This window comes from Sander vitreus, chromosome 19 (genome assembly GCF_031162955.1).
Source record: "Sander vitreus isolate 19-12246 chromosome 19, sanVit1, whole genome shotgun sequence".
Lineage (NCBI taxonomy): Eukaryota > Metazoa > Chordata > Actinopteri > Perciformes > Percidae > Sander > Sander vitreus.
The window spans coordinates 18713615-18731218 of NC_135873.1; the positions used below are offsets into that span (position 1 = coordinate 18713615).

General features: G+C 40.4%; 1 protein-coding gene across 1 annotated transcript in view; it reads right to left on the reverse strand.

Annotated features, from left to right (window-relative positions):
• Positions 1–17604, reverse strand: part of mllt3 (MLLT3 super elongation complex subunit) — a 105782-nt gene that overhangs the window by 11358 nt on the left and 76820 nt on the right. The window contains exons 8-10 of the mRNA XM_078276458.1: positions 4095–4164; positions 1748–1801; positions 1269–1407 (exon numbers count right to left, since the gene is read on the reverse strand). Of these exons, the coding sequence (XP_078132584.1) occupies positions 1269–1407; positions 1748–1801; positions 4095–4164 (263 nt within the window). The remainder of the gene's footprint in view (positions 1–1268; positions 1408–1747; positions 1802–4094; positions 4165–17604) is intronic.

The following is a 17604-nucleotide window of genomic DNA, read 5'->3' on the forward strand; positions in this document are numbered from 1 at the left end:
AATTCAAAATGGCAGACTTTCTCTTGCGTTAAGGGTATGGCTCCAATGAGCTTTTTGTACATTTTGACATGCTACATATGTGTACCACGTTTCGTTAGTCTACGTTAAACGTATTGCAGGGGCTCAATTTATTTATTTATATATTATATTATTTTGTAGGGGGCGCTAGCGAGCCAATTCTGTGCGCCTATTCCCGAAACCCTTAAAAGACGTAAATGTTCACCAGGCTTGATGCGACCGCCAATTTTGGTGAGTTTTTGAGTATGTTAAGCCCCTCAAAAAGGCGATTAATTTGCCGGGAAAAGAAAGAAAGAAAGATGGAAGAATTCCTTCAGTTTCAATAGGGCTTTATTCGCTGTCGGTGCTCGGGCCCTAATAAGCAAACTGTTGCAACACATATACATATATATACACATATATACACACTATATATATATATATATATATATATATATATACACACACACTGAACAAAATTAAACGCAACACTTTTGTTTTTGACCCCATTTTTCATGAGCTGAACGCAAAGCTCTAAGACTTTTTCTATGTACACAAAAGGCCTATTTCTCTCAAATACTGTTCACAAATCTGTCTAAATCTGTGTTAGTGAGCACTTCTCCTTTGCCGAGATAATCCATACACCTCACAGGTCAAGATCAAGATGCTGATTATTGCACAGGTGTCTTAGGCTGGCCACAATAAAAGGCCACTCTAAAATGTGCATTTTTACTGTATTGGGGGGGGTCTGAAAACAGTCAGTATCTGGTGTTAGGGTTTATCCATGAAGAGAACACCTCTCCAAAGTGCCAGACGCCATCGAATGTGAGCATTTGCCCACTCAAGTCGGTTACGACGACGAACTGCAGTCAGGGAGAGAGAGAGAGAGAGAGAGAGAGATGAACCCGAACCCTAACACCGGATACTGACTGGTTTGTCATGACCAGAGATATACCCATGTACACTGGCTTGGTTTGAATTTCCAAAAGAAGGGTTGAACTCTTGTCATATAATTAGGGCCCAACCCTGGTCAGTGCCGTGAAAGAGGTATAACTATGTGTCTGCTGTTTGCTGCCGCGCAGGTTGGTTATCACACAGCTTTTTCACTGAGCTGAGATGGTACAATCAAAACAATAAGCTAAAAGAGGCTAAATCTATTAGATCTATTTGTGAGTATTTACTGCCTGTGTTGATGATGGTGTGTGTGTGTGTGTGTGTGTGTGTGTGTGTATGTGTGTGTGTGTGTGTGTTGCAGAGGACCATTCACTAACCTGCGTTGGTGATGTGTAAGATGTGTGTGTGCTGGCCGCTCCCCGTCAGAGTCCATGTCATGGTCATTGTCGTCGTCTGAATCTTCATCGTTGTCATCCGAGTGCAGATCCTGCATGACTGACTGCAGCGGGCCCAGCACTGTATGTGTGTGTGTGTGTGTGTGTGTGTGTGTGGGGGGGGGCACAGAGAACGTGTTGGAATTTCAAAGTAAAACAAGTAGAAACAAGAGACCGAAACCAACAGTGTCAATCCGTCTCTCTGCCTCTCCTACCCTGTCAGTCGGATCCTCCTGAGGCTGTCAATCTTTAAAATGGCTCACAAATATATAGTTTCATTAAAAATTAGTTGGGGACTATTTTCATTTCAGTGGAATCCACATTTTGACTGCAGACAGATGCATGACCTTTCATGCATATACATGACCTGGAAAAATAATTCTGATGTGAAAAGGGTGTGGGGGCCTACCAGGAACTGTTACCTGTGTGGGTGGTGGCAGGAATAGCCACCCTTTTCCTGATGATGAAGTCCACCACTGCATCCAGAGAAAATTACAAACACACAAGCAGAGGTCACCCTCAAGAAAAGAAACCCCCCAAAATGTAAAGAAATGTCACATATTCTGGACCAAACAATGTATTCTAGACTCACCTGGTCCTGACTATTTTCAGTCCTAAATTACTTCTAGAGCATTTATTAACAATCACTGTATATTTTCACTGCTCAGATGTGGGGGTTGCAGCGGCTACAGATTCCAAAGAGGAACCAGAATACACATCCTGATGATCTAAACTAATCGTTTGAAAAGTAAAAAAGTCAAAGCGAGGTTGAACGAGGATGATGCTCTGCAATATAGCTGACTGTTAGGATAATATTATCAATGCTTGCCTTTATTTTCACTTTTAAGTAAGTGGTTTTGATAAGTGGGTTACACTGAAAATGTGTTTAAACCAGTCATGTGATTTATGTAGCTCTCTACAACCAAATAGTATGGCCACTGTTGTCAAAAGAAATTAGAATATGAGAAAAGGTAATTCCTTTTACTTAAAAAAATATTAAAAAAACGAAACATACCGCACTGTTACCTTTTACTCGTGAAATGACCCTGAAATCTAGAAATATTACAACTTTGGTCTCATAATATGGCTTTGACAGTAAAACATGTTCAATACGTTTCCCCTGGGTTTTTTCCAGCATCATTGCTAAAGAGTGAGTTGTATTTTGTGGCGCCAGAAGATACAACACGAGAAGACCTTTAGACTAATTTGTATCTAGTGGAAGTTGTCAAATTACGTTTAATAAAATGCTTCAATAATAATAATAATAATAATAATAATAATATTAAAATGCCTCAAGACATCTTGCCTCTCCTCCTCCTCTCTCCTCTTCTCATACTTCCTGTCCTACCTGTCCTCCTGTCTGATAATGGAATACATGAAGTGAGAATGAAATCAAATTACTCCTGCTAGGCATTTTTACATTTCACATACAGCAGACAAAATATCATCTATAGCGCATAAACTCCTCATGTTGTCCGTTATTGTATAAAACAACAGTTGTGATTGGTCCGCCCAGGTCCTGGTTGGCTGGACCAGAGGAAATGAAAGTCACATGAGCTCACACATTTGTTTGGTTCCCAGGGTACCAGGTTCCAAGACCTTCTCTCACAAATCTCAAAATAAAAAAGTGCACCAGGTTACTGGACAGAACCTTTTTTACAAACCTCTAACTAAAAATAAAGTGCAGTAAAGAGAAGAATCAGAGAAAAGATTAGGCTACAGGGAGTCAACTTTTTATTATCTATCTAAAACTATGTATCTATTTATTAATACAAAACTATTTATGAATCAGTATCTATTTACAAGAATGTAAAGGTGTGTGTATTATTTTCAGTCCAACTCCTGCAGCAAGCAGCATCCTTCTACCCACTGACACTTACTGAGGCGAGGGAGAGACCAAGAGACCCCGCAGTGCTGGCAGAGGAGCCACTCACTGCCATTACTCTGAGCAGCAAGCATGGGAATGAACTACAATATAATATATTGAAATAAGTGTTCTCTCTTTTTCCCTCATTGTCTGAATAAGTTGCTAAATCTAGCGAGAAAGTTGCCAAGTTGTCAACACTGTGGGCACAATGTGAACCATCGTGTGGCGAATGCATGTACATTTGACTGGCACAGAATTGGCTATATCCGAGCCTGATTGGCCCCTCTACCTCAGAGCTAACAGACGAGATAATAATGCTGTTATGTTTAATTAGAAAGGAAATCAATGCCAGTGCAGGGCTTGGCAATTTATCGATATTATATAAATATCGTGATATGAGACTAGATATGGTCTTAGATTTTGGATATCGTAATATGACATAAGTGTTGTCTTTTCCTGGTTTTAAAGGCTGCATTACAGTAAAGTTATGTCATTTTCTGAACTTACCAGACTGTTCTAGCTGTTCTAGTATTTGCCTTTAACCACTTAGACATTATGTCCACATTACTGATGATTATTTATCTAAACTGTAAGTGTGAAGATATTTTGTGAAAGCACCAATAGTCAACACTGCAATATCGTTACAGTATCGATATCGAGGTATTTGGTCAAAAATATCGTGATATTTGATTTTCTCCATATCGCCCAACCCTAGTGCAGTGTTTAAATTCTGTTTCCAGCACTGGTTGAGCTTCTTTTATTTCTGGCAAACAAACTGGACTCAAAGTTAGACTGAAACTACCAGGTACTCCAAATGAGCTACAATGGACCATTATACACATCATTTCTGACTGAAAAAGACATTCAACAAGAGTTCTGAAATGTATGTTCCAGATAATTACCTTGACGTTTGTGGTGTGTGGGAGCAAAGCCTGAACTGGAGCTGGAACTTGCTGGACTGGGTTGCTCTGACTGGGAGGACGTAGAGAAAACAAACAGTGAGAAATAAAAAAATAAAAAACATTAAGAAGTTTGATCAATACAGTTTTTTACAAACCTCAACACCATATGTTGACATTTGACCACTTTCATGCTATAATATATTTAGAATTTCCAAGTCCTCATTATTTAGTGTGCAACTGAAAAACATGTAATATTTTAATTATTTACTGCCTGCCAAACAAAGAGGACTAAAACAGAAAGGGGAATGGCCCATACACCGGACCGCCATTTATGGTTACTTTGCATAACGTCAAGACCACGCCCCTTTTTGGGGGATTAGAAAATGGAAGATCCTATAGATATCAATGCAATTTGACGTGCGTTTGGATTATAATTCATTGTTAAACAAACATTTGTTGTATAGACATGTCTAATAATTATTTTGCAACCTTGCCTGAGTGTGACCCAGCACAGTGTGACCCGACACAATGGCCCTCATTTATCAACCTAACGTAGAAACCAGCGCAGATATGAGCGCAGAAATCCTCTTACGACAGGCTTCACGTGTGATTCATGAAACGTTCGTATCACACCAATCAGAGCGTAAGAATGGTCGTACATTGATAAATGCAGCTGCTGCTTTCAATAGGTGGAGATTGAAACCCTGATATCTCAGGTTCATTTGCACTAACGTGTGTACTATTTGGCAGCCTGAAAACTGGGATTAAAGGCTGTAGAAAGAATGCAGAATGGAAAGAGATCACTGATGCTGTTAACCTCGCGGTCAATTTATTTAATTTATACATCCTTGACATATGTATAGTCCTAATAGTAATATACAAGCTTATATTGCAATCTCTTAGGCCTACATGTAGGTGTACCTATATTAATAATAATAATAATCACAAAGTAGCAGAGTTTATGCAGTGTCTTTTATTTTACTCGTGTTTTTTTCATGAGTCAGAGCCAGGCAACCGTGAGCTGTGAGGGAAAGCGCGTGTCCTCCGACCCCCGTGCTGGACCACCACCCCGACCCTGTCTCCTGAAATATGTCGGTCAACGGCAGAAATAAATCGTTCACTTGTGGCCATTAACGACACTTTAAAAGAGAGACGAAAACCTGAAGAATAAATAAAATTTTTGCCGATAAGTGATCAACTGATGACTTCTCCTCCTGTTAAACTGATTTTATGCTGCACCACAAGTCCACACTGACTTGCGTACACAAGTTTACACCTGACGTGAGATTTGATCGTAACCTCTGCTCACGTCCATATTGATAAATGCCAAGCTTTACGTGGAAATGACCGTATGCCGGTTTTAGGCTTGTTTTCTTTCGTAGGTTTGTTTGGTAAATGAGGGCCAATGTGACCCAACACAGTGCGACCCAACACAATGTGACCCAACAAAGTGATGCAGTAGAAACTCAAAAAAAGTAATAGATTACACATTACTAGTTACTTTAAAAAGTAATGCCTTACTTTACTATATTACTCACTGCTGAAAGTAACTAGTTACACTACCAGTTACATTACTTTTGGATTACTCCATATCACCAGAGATGAACCATACCTTACTTGCAATGCGTTACTTTGTAACGCATTACAACACTGGACCCAATACAGTGTAAAATACAGTGCGACCCAACACAGTGCGATCCCACACACTGCGACACAACACAGTGTGATCCCACACACTGCGACTCCACACACTGTGACCCAACACACTGCGACCCCACACAGTGTAACCCTAACACAGTGCGATCCCACACACTGCGACACAACACAGTGTGATCCCACACACTGCGACTCCACACACTGTGACCCAACACAGTGGCCGGATATTGCTTATTCGGACATGGATACATATTTGATTGAACACATCTTTGGAAAAGCTACAACTTGTGATTCAACTGATGCAAACCATTTCAAGATACAATCACAACAGCAGGTACAATCACCACCTCTGTCAGAGTAACATACAATTAAAACTAACCTTTGTAGCCTCATTGTAATCCACCGAACAATAAGATTCTTATTAGGGATATGCTGCTTTCCCAAGTTTCTTACAAGTCAAAATAAGGATGTCTCTGTGTAAGGCGAAAAAACACAGAAAAGATACATACGCACATTTCAAAGAGTTTGCCACTAAATAGATTACAAGAGATGTGCCCTTGATTTTTCTCTCTACATACATTTTGCAAGTACAAAACATGTACAAAGGAGAACAAATTAGAAAAAATAAAACTACTGTCTGTATGTGACCATAGTTACCAAGGGTCTTTTTTTGGAAACGCCTAAACATTATTCATATAAAAACAGGTGTAAAATAGTCATTTTATGAGATATTGTTATCAAATTTCAACTGGGACTAGGTAAGATTTCTTGCTCTAGCCAGATTGTGTTTTCAGGCTATTAAGTCCCAGCTATAGTCATAGGCATCTTTCTATTAAAAAATATTCAGGCGGAAATGAAAACCTTGTTTTCCAGAATCAAACTTATATTACTCAAAGTCAATAGCACTTACAGTGATTGACAAATGACTGTTGGAGAGAAACTTCAGAGTGTTACCTTTCAAAAGAGACCAAAGACATGCATGTAGTCCAAATGGTTAAAGAACAGCTTTTAATTAATTTTAGGTATGCCTTGGATAGGCCTTTTTTGCAAATTTTACAGGAATGGGTTAAATGAATTTGAATAATTTGAATATTGTTTTTGCAGTTTTGTGTAAAATGTATACATCATGAACATTTGAGTCACTACAACGTACACAGGTTACTTTAAGTCGGCTTCTCACCCCGCTGTCAAGTGTGGCCGTCTGTAACAGTTATAAAAAGTAGTTCTAGTTAAAGTGTCTGGTACTGACAGCCCATAGCTGTATGTGATAACCTTTACCTTTTGAATATACTATACATAATGACGATTTTAGGGATGTCACAAGACCCAAGTCAGTCCCAAAATTCTGAAAACGTTAAGATACTTGTTTTTCTACAGTACTGTAGGTATTGGACCTTGGCAGTATACGCCACAAGTGTTCTAGTATTCTAGTCGCTAAATGCTGAAGAAGAAGAACGCCCCACCAGCACAGAAAAATCATCTCTGTAACAGCAGTCAGCCCTTGGCTTTACCGTAACGTTACATCTACAGCAACGGCTTTCCCGACTTAACCTGGAGCTCCCATACAGAAAATAACGTCAGGGGCCCTATCTTGCACCCGACACAGCGCAAAGCCAAACACGCCTGGCTTTTAAAGGGAATGAGAGATGACGCTCTGATTGTTTTATTGCATGTTACACCCAAAACACACCTATGATTAATTAACACACTAAGTACAACCCTTTTGAACCATGTGCCTGCCGCACAGACCCTTTTTTCCGCAGTTAAACTAGCAAAAGTGGAATTGTACGCCCTAAACTCACCTGCGCCAGGCGCTTCACGCCCCAGGTCGGTTTCCCTCTGCTGTTGTCTGTCATAGCTTAATGTGAGCTCTGATAGCTGAAATTAACATTAGCTAACTTAAGCGTTTTTTTTAGCAGACCTCTATAACGTGAGTTAACTCTAACCAGCCCGGTTCTATGTGAAAAAACAACAAAGGCAGAGATTAACAGACGTAACTAAAAATGCTTGCTGGCTGGATGTTCTGGGTAAACTCCTGGAAGATGTTACACTATGCTGGCTGTGTGGTGATGCCAGGCTTTGGAGCAGCGGACTATGGGTCCAGAACACTGGCGTTTTCTCCAGATTAATGTTAAATGTAAATTACGCAAAAAAAAACATAACACTGTGCTGGGGTCGAGTTTGGAAATAAAAAAACAGAATGCCTGTGGGTTCAGGTAGGGCTGGATTACAACTCTCTCGGACTTGGATCAGGTTCAGACAGAAATATGCAAATATGAAGTCTAGTGCGCACCACCAGAGAGCCCTGGGGTTTGATTCCTGCTATCTCTGGCTTGTTGTTGGTCTGGGTTGCTTGTTGCATTCTTGTTGCATTCAAGTAATTGTTTGGTTCTCATGAAAATAACCAGTTTTTATGACATAATGCATGGCCGTTCCTTTTTTTGACACATTTGTGAAATAGCATATATCATGATACATATTTTTAGCGTGTGCTTTTTTCATATATTGTCAGTCATATAGCCAAGCACTATATAAAGTTGGCAATAATTTGCTTCAGGTCTGAGTTTTTGAAAAGTCTAAAAACTGGTAACATAGTGTCAATTTCACTATTAAAAGAGCCAGGGAATTTAGAGAGAAACAACAGCAAGGTGCATCAGCCGAGACTTTGAATCTACCAGAATGAGCTGCTTGTTTTAACAATCTTAACAATCATGCGCTTTCAGAAGTGCTATACACACAGTATACACAGTCTGAAAGTGGTACACACAGGGGAGTCCACATCATCCAGTATTTAGAACTATTAGAAACCGCAAATTCGTCAGGCTCGTCTGCTCTCTGCAGTGATCCCAGGTGTGCACAGGTGGGAGAATGGGCAGAGCTCCAAGTGCTACGCAGATTCTTTTCTCCACATTCCTGACATGTGTACTTCTGCCACTGCTAGTTTACTGCTGAGTCACACAAACTGCCTGTTGGCAACTCCTCTTTGATTAATTCAAATATGACCAACTCCTGACATTACCTGACTCCCGAAGGAGTTTGGTCTGGGTCAAAGCAGTGATGTTCCAGTGAGAAGACGTAGCTTTTCTTTGAAATAGACTACAGGCTATTGGGGGACGCAAATAAATGCCAACAAATATAGTCAGGGTTTACCAAATTAAATTTAAGACTTTAAGACCGCATTGATCCGAATATAAGACAACCCCTTTTTTTTCAGAACTCATTTTTGGAAAAATACCTTTTTGAAGACCAAATCTTGTTTGTTGTTTGGTCAGCATTGCCTATCTGATCCAGGGGGTATGAGTGTTTATGAGTTACTCATAATGCGCTTAAAAGACAGCAGCTTCTCTCTGATGTCTGAGGGAAAGCCCTGGGTGAGACATGTCCTCCGCCGTAAACAGCATCCAAACTTCTCATTTGTTTGCTAACTTGGCCTACTTTTGAGCTGCTTTGTTCGGGACACTCACCGTGTCTCTGCATCTTTCAGGCTTCCTGGCACTTATGTGAGTTTGGATTGACGGCTCTGGGGTCTTATTTATAAAACTGTGCGTAGGATCCTTACTAAAAGTGTACGCACAGTGGGTACGGAAAGTATTCAGACCCCTTTACATTTTTCACTCTTTGTTTCATTGCAGCCATTTGCTAAAATCTAAAAAGTTCATTTTATTTCTCATTAATTAACTCAGCACCCCATCTTGACAGAAAAAAACAGAAATGTAGAAATATTTGCAAATTTATTACAAAAGAAAAACTGAAATATCACATGGTCATAAGTATTCAGACCCTTTGCTGTGACACTCATATTTAACTCACATGCTGTCCATTTCTTCTGATCCTCCTTGAGATGGTTCTACTCCTTCATTGGAGTCCTGCTGTGTTTAAATAAACTGATTGGACTTGATTAGGAAAGGCACACACCTGTCTATATAAGACATTACAGCTCACAGTGCATGTCAGAGCAAATGAGAATCATGAGGTCGAAGGAACTGCCCAAGGAGCTCAGAGACAGAATTGCGGAAAGGCACAAATCTGGCCAAGGTTACAAAAGAATTTCTGCAGCACTCAAGGTTCCTAAGAGCACAGTGGCCTCCATAATCCTTAAATGGAAGAAGTTTGGGACGACCAGAACTCTTCCTAGACCTGGCTGTCCAACCGAACTGAGCAATCGTGGGAAAAGAGCCTTGGTGAGAAAGGTAAAGAAGAACCCAAAGATCACTGTGGCTGAGCTCCAGAGATGCAGTAGGGAGATGGGAGAAAGTTCCACAAAGTCAACTATCACTGCAGCCCTCCACCAGTCGGGGCTTTATGGCAGAGTGGCCCGACGGAAGCCTCTCCTCAGTGCAAGACATATGAAAGCCCACATAGAGTTTGCCAAAAAACACATGAAGGACTCCCAGACTATGAGAAATAAGATTCTCTGGTCTGATGAGACCAAGATTGAACTTTTTGGCGTTAATTCTAAGTGGTATGTGTGGAGAAAACCAGGCACTGCTCATCACCTGCCCAATACAATCCCAACAGTGAAACATGGTGGTGGCAGCATCATGCTATGGGGTTGTTTTTCAGCTGCAGGGACAAGACGATTGGTTGCAATTGAAGGAAAGATGAATGTGGCCAAGTACAGAGATATCCTGGAAGAAAACCTCATCCAGAGTGCTCAGGACCTCAGACTGGACCGAACGTTCACCTTCCAACAAGACAATGTAAGCACACAGCTAAAATAACAAAGGAGTGGCTTCGGAACAACTCTGTGACCATTCTTGACTGGCCCAGCCAGAGCCCTGACCTAAACCCAATTGAGCATCTCTGGAGAGACCTGAAAATGGTTGTCCACCAACGTTCACCATCCAACCTGACGGAACTGGAGAGGATCTGCAAGGAAGAATGGTAGAGGATCCCCAAATCCAGGTGTGAAAAACTTGTTGCATCATTCCCAAGAAGACTCATGGCTGTACTAGCTCAAAAGGGTGCTTCTACTCAATACTGAGTAAAGGGTCTGAATATTTATGACTGTGATATTTCAGTTTTTTTTTTTTTTAATACATTTGCAAAAATTTCTACATTTTTGTTTTTTTCTGTCAAGATGGGGTGCTGAGTGTACATTAATGAGAAATAAAATGAACCTTTTTGATTTTAGCAAATGGCTGCAATGAAACAAAGAGTGAAAAATGAATACTGGGGGGTCTTTCCATACCCACAGTATGCCCAAAAGCCAAAAATGGCGTACGCCAAAAAAACAAACAACAGATTTATAAAACCGTGCGTATGCACATCTGTAAGCAATGTTCCCTTTATAAATCACAGATTACCCACAAGTGTGTGTATGTGAATCAGCCTCTTATCCTGCCCTGTACATGCCCATTTTTAACCATAAATAGTCAATGCAAAGCATCTTATGAATGCTGATCAGTATGTTAATGACCTGGCAGTTGTTCTTTCGTTACGCCGAAAGAAAAAGTGATGACTGGCGGGGGAAAAAGCAAAAAACTTCTCAGACACTGGTGAATTGCTGCAAATTGAATTATAATTTCGGTCTGTTCTCGCATAGTGTAGGGAAACCTGATCTATAGACCTACCTACATACCTATATTAATACTGTAATACCGTCCAAAACGGCAGGCATTACGGCACTCTGGGACAGCTTCGATATACCAGACCTATGATAAGATTTAACAGAACTATATATTATATCCAAACAAGCCTTAGTGATAAAGTTGAAGATTATAATATTTATATAAAACACTTAGCTGTCTGCGATTTCCCTCAGGAAACAGCCGGTTGCCCCCAGAGTGGCGAGGACCTGTATTTGGACCGGGATGGCACGATTCCGGCACATTGCCCTCTCTACTGGACCCAATTCCGTACATAGATCCAAGAGCACAGTTTTAGGGAATCTAAATCGTCATGGTCCCTGAAGTGTCTTTCTCTGATTCTTCTGTTGGTGTAGTCCTCCTGCAGTGCCATCATGCAGCATTACGCACGGGGGTCACCGCAGTATTTACATGTTTACAAGAATTTGTGACTGTTAACACCTAGCCAAAATCACAACATCAACTGGTTCCCCCACCCCAAGATACAATTTGAAGACGAAAGTCTAATAGGCAAACACACTTTTCTTCATGCAGGTTTGGTCACAAACAGTATTAAAGTTCAGACTGATAATGAGGACATTAAGTGTAACAATTGTGCGAGAGCTTAACGTCTGTATTTTCAGACTTTGACATTTGATGACATATGCACAGTTTAAAGACAGATATTTAGTTATTTACACTGTATTCTGCAGTTATTTAATCCTAGGGTATTTGATGCTATCCTGTATTCCATGGAGTCGGGCCATCTCATCCTCCTGCGCTCCGTAGTGGACTCTCTGACGGTGAGTAGGCCTCCACGATAAATCGTTATAAAATCGCGATCTTGATTCACCCGTTCACGATTTAATTTTTAAATGACTTTGATTTCTTTTCTCTCTTTTTTTCTCCTTCAATTAATTTATTGAAAGCATTTGACATTGACATGTTTTAATTATGTTAAGACATGTTCAAGGAGTTCAGCTAGAGCCTGTATCAGGGCCATATTTAGTTCAATGTGTTATATGTCACTATTTTTGGTAGCCTACTGTACTTAAATGGTCAGTATGTACTTTATTTTCTTTATTCATTGAAGCCTCTGTGTTTACAGGCTTGTGGTGAAGCCCAATGTGCCAATTTGTTTTGTCATGGTTCATGTGTGCAATAAACATTACACTTCGTGAGAAAAAAATCGTGGCAGAGAATCGTGATATCAATTCTAAGCTAAAAAAAAAATCGTGATTCATATTTTCCCCTGAATCGTGCAGGCCTAACAGTGAGACAGGGCCGATTAAATATTAAGAATGAATTTGTATTTAAGATTTGAGTTGGATTTTACAAGGTGTTTATGGAACAATTATCCCTCAGTACAAGCGCAAATAACACTGCTGGATTTAATCTTCATGATAACATGGCTGACATGGAGTGAAAAAATGTGCGTGAGGCATCAATACTTGAAAATATTACGAGTAACCGTTTTTCCTACATTTACTTTCTGCAGTCTGACTTGTGCAATGTGCGTACACATGGGTCAGAGTTTGCGTTTGTGGAGGACTGCACATTCTCCCGTCAAGTTTTTTTTATAAATAACAAACTTTGCGTGGGAAGTGGCGTATGCACATTTCCGTTTTGTGCATACGCCACGTTTATAAATGAGATTCCTGGTCATGAGAGGCACATTCAGTTTACGGCTATTTGGAGCTAATGCCCCATTAATGCATGTTACTAACTTAGCTTCTTCCCCAGAGTCCTTTCTTGCCTCGCAGGTTTCCATGGATTGTGGTGGCACCTGGATCGTGGGTGCAGTTGCTGCCATGGTCCTGCTCAACGCCCTGTTACACCCTGCACTGCTACTACTATTATTACTAGTTATAGTTTTATTATCTGCCTGTTAAAAAGAAGTTTTTCCTCGCTACTGTCGCACCTGTTGGGACCATCCAGGAGTGAGTTAAACATTATGTTTTTCAAGCAAAGGGTTTTCAGCCAACCGTTACTAAGAGACAAAAGACTCAGAGACCATGTGGTCTTTCAAACAAAGGATCTTGGCCTACGGTAAAGTCCACAGCCTTGTCACCAAACTCCCACAGGTCACCCCAAGGGAAAAAGATCACAAAATGGCCGAATGACCACGAAGGAGTGGCCAAAGTGGTCAAAACTCTAAAACTACAACCTTATAGTTCACACCTCCTCAGAGAACTCGGATCTCCCATTGGCTCCAGGGACCATAAACACAGCATAGGGCCTTAGCCTATAAAGCCTATAGAACACACCTCTTTCACCGTCTTCCACTGCAACCCCATTGCTGAAGGGAGCGTGCAAGCTTGTGCTAAAACTTCCACACGAAAGTGGATTTATCTCTTGGTGTTCTGAAAGAACACTACTGGATCCTGTAACACACATCGTGTTTCAAAACTGCAGAAGAGAACACAGTTTCTCTACAAGGAAATCGGACCACACAACGCCGCTTTTTCCTTCATCGAAGTCGACTGAACTGCTCCAAACCCTGCCCGGTGGAGTTGTTTCGTTAACCCCTGGCCAAGTGGTTAACCCGTTTCTGTCCTACGTGGAAAATCCACTGGACAAACCTAACGGACTACATACAGTAAGGCTAAGTGTTCTGGGCAGAGATAAAACATAGTATGTTTATTAATGTGTAAAGGCTAATGTTGCCATTTGTTTACCATTAATGTGATCAATTGACAAGCGCTGCTGCCCGTTTGATTTATTAATCTATGATTGTGACCACTTAGTCAAATCGATTTCTGTGAATGTACTCTGATCACGGTGCATTGTTGATATGTTGTGTTGATATTGCAGCTAGCTTGTTAAAACTGTAATTGCTACCTGCTAACTCCCCTTTCACGGAGTTTTAGTTATTGCACTGAGTGAGAAAATCAGGTTTTTCCAAGTGTATATCTCTTTCTTTCCTCTTTCTCTAATCTCTCTCTCACACACACACACACACACACACGTATATATATATATATATATATGTGGACATATAGCTACACACAAGCGCTAAGGTGAACAACTGGCCAAACAGCGAGTCACATAGCTGCAGAGCGCGCACTGCTCAACAACTGTGCTCCTGAGTGTGTGTCCTTTTGTTTGCAGCACGTTAGTTTGAGAGCTAACTGGCTAACCTAGCCACGTGGAGCCTGCAACGCAGCCCACCGCCGCCCTCTTGGGGGCTAACTAGCTTTTGTGCAGCTAACACACAGCCTAGCTCCAAGGAGCTAACGGCTAGCTAATCTGGGCGTAACCAAGCAACCCCGGGTTTTGCCCCCTCTCCTATTTACACACTCACACACCCAGACACCCACACAGAGAGTGTCTCACCACAGGTTTTGTTTCTGCTTTTTGCTGTAGTTTACAAAAACGTATATTGGTTTTAATTGATCAAAGGATTATTGATTGGCCATTGATAATTTTGAAGTTAATAAATTCTACTATACTTTAATTAGCAGTTGTCTGTGATTATTTGTGTACTTATTGTAATAATTGCTGGTTGAACACAGGTCAGTGCTCGAACTTCACCGTTCCCTTTTGTTCCTTTAGAGAATACCAGATAGATTAATTAAAGTTAAGATCTGTATTTTAAAGTGAACACCACTAATGAGACTATTTCACAGTTCAATATTGGCCCCTGAAGTTTCAGGGTGGTGCCCCGTTTTGATTGTTTGTTGATTTGATAAAGTTATGAATAACCATATTCATAACTTTATTAATATTGATAAACATCTTTGATAATATGCCAATAATTGAATCTGTACACCTACGAGTACCCAACACACCAAATGCTTGCTCTTGGGGGGAATTGTTGGGTCTCTGTAAATTAGAGTGTGGATTAGACCTACTCCAACTGTAAAGTGTCCCGAGATATTATTTACACTACAAATAAAATGGAATAGTAGAAAACCTGTGGTCCATGGCGCACGGCTGACTCATGTCCTCGCAACTCTTATTCATCTTGCCCATACTGCCTAAACAAAACAAAATGCTTTGCGCAGCTCTGTCCAGTTCAGAAAGAGCGAGATTTGTAGTTGTTGTATAGTTGGAACGGATAAGAAGAACCAAAATATATTTTGTTTTACGCGTACCGGGTTTGGTTCCAAACCCTACATGTGACATTCTTCATCAATTATAGGAAACGCTGTATTAAGGGAAAATCTGTGGAAAAAATGTTCTTTGGTCAATTAGCTGAAGCAATCAAACAGCAGGTAGTTAACATTTCCACTCATTTTTATATTCTCTTCTTGCATATCAAAAACATTCTTGTTCAATCCACAATATAGGAAGACGTGTGGATGTTTAGAAACTCAATTACCACAGGAGATAAAATTAGCTTTAGTTCTAACAGCTTTGACACAGAGTCATGTGTTGCTCTCTGTCCTCTTCAAAGAGAGCTTTTAGATGTGTGGACAGCTCATAAATTTCAACACGGATGCCGTGTCAGCGCTCAGGGGAAGAAAGAGCTCACACTAGCAGACTTGTGTGCAGATGAAATGGACACACCAAGATAGTCAGATGTGATTATCTGGCCTTATCTATTCTTTCTCTGAACACCTTTGAATGAAATGCATTTCCCAGCCCTACCTTTAAGCCTTGTGGTTTGGGATAACAAAGGAGGTGTCTTATACATGTGTGCCACGGTTGTGTAGTAGGGCATGGAGGTCAATTAATCAACTAATCAAGAGAACCATTTCTGTATTTGCCCGTTTTCTGTGCGTTTCTTTATGATGTGTATGTGCTGTCAAATTGGTGAATGTGTTCCTTAATTTTGCCGTTTTATTCATTTTTTATTTACTTTTACTACTTACTTTAAAATGCTACGCATTGATCTGGGAGAGGGAGCTGGGTGTTGTGATAGCTGGGGAGATGTGGAAGGACATCTGGGAGAATGCAAGGAAAATAACTGTTTGTAACCGGACAAGAGCGAAGCAGTTTAAGATACACATGTTGGTCCAAACCGTCTCTCCAAATACAGAAAGGATGTCTCTCCATTTTGTCCCAAGTGTAAGACAGAAAATGGCGATCTTACTCACTGTTTCTGGTCCGTGTTAAAATACAAAAATATTGGAGTGATGTCTTGTTTGAAATACAGAAGGTTCTGAAGAAGGAGCTTGAACTCTACCCGGTTTCCTTCCTTCTGGGTCTTCCCAGTGATCGTGTAACTGATATGTACTGATACTGTACTATACTGATATGTCAGAAAAAACTGTATAATGTTATGACATTCTGTGCCAGGAAAAATATTCTTCAGCACTGGATCTCAGATAAGGCTCCCTCAGTGGTGGGATGGCATAGGACAAAAATGGAATACATACCTCTGGATTTTCTCACCTGTCTTTTGCATTACAAAACTGATGCTTTCGAAAGAATATGGAAACCATTTCTTGACTACATTAATGTAAATATTTCTGCTATACTGATGAGAGCATTTGTAGAAAAAGAAAAATATCTTACTTTATACTGCATGATGTGCCTGTCACACTTACCTGGAACCGAGCGTTCTGTTTGGGATTTTATTTATTTTTTGTTATTCCCAGCTTGTGGTTGTCTTGCTGTTTTGTATGGTCCTGTCTTCTGTACGTTTGTTTATAAAATATTAATAAATAAATGCTACGCATTACGAATGGGCGATATGACCAAAATCGTTTATCACAGCATATATAATTTTAATACACTAATGGTATACTGTATATCACAAAACATTTGATTATCTTCTTTTATTTGGAACTTCCTAGTCTGGCTCAACAGATTGCTGGGAGAAAGCCTAGACTTGTATATATATAATATCTGACCTTTGTTCGCAATGTACCACACTACATTGTCAAATTTAAAACATTTGTTAACAACATAATGTAACAATAACATATCTTCAGTCAATTGGAAACTTGCAATTTGTCAATAAAGTAAAAAGAAAAAAAAGGTTTACCGACAATTCTGAGGGCAGACTCTTCGCAGCACACGGAGTTTGGTGTTAAAGACCCCAATGTTGTCTTCCAGGCAGTGCTGCCTGGAAGGCACTAGGATTAGGCAATGGTTATGGTTGAAGACAACGGTCGCAGTGCTGCCTTGAAGGCTTGGATGGGGGCTTAAAACACCATTGAGCCAGCACAGCAGCTGAGCAGAACGATAGCAAATAGGGCGACTCGGGCAGTCCGCTAACTTGTTGCTATCTCTAATATAACTGTTTAGGCTACAAAACGTGCATGCAGGCTGAAATTCAACCGTGCGGTTTTGTCTGGATTAAGCTATAAACAGAAGGAATATCCGCTAGCTGCTAG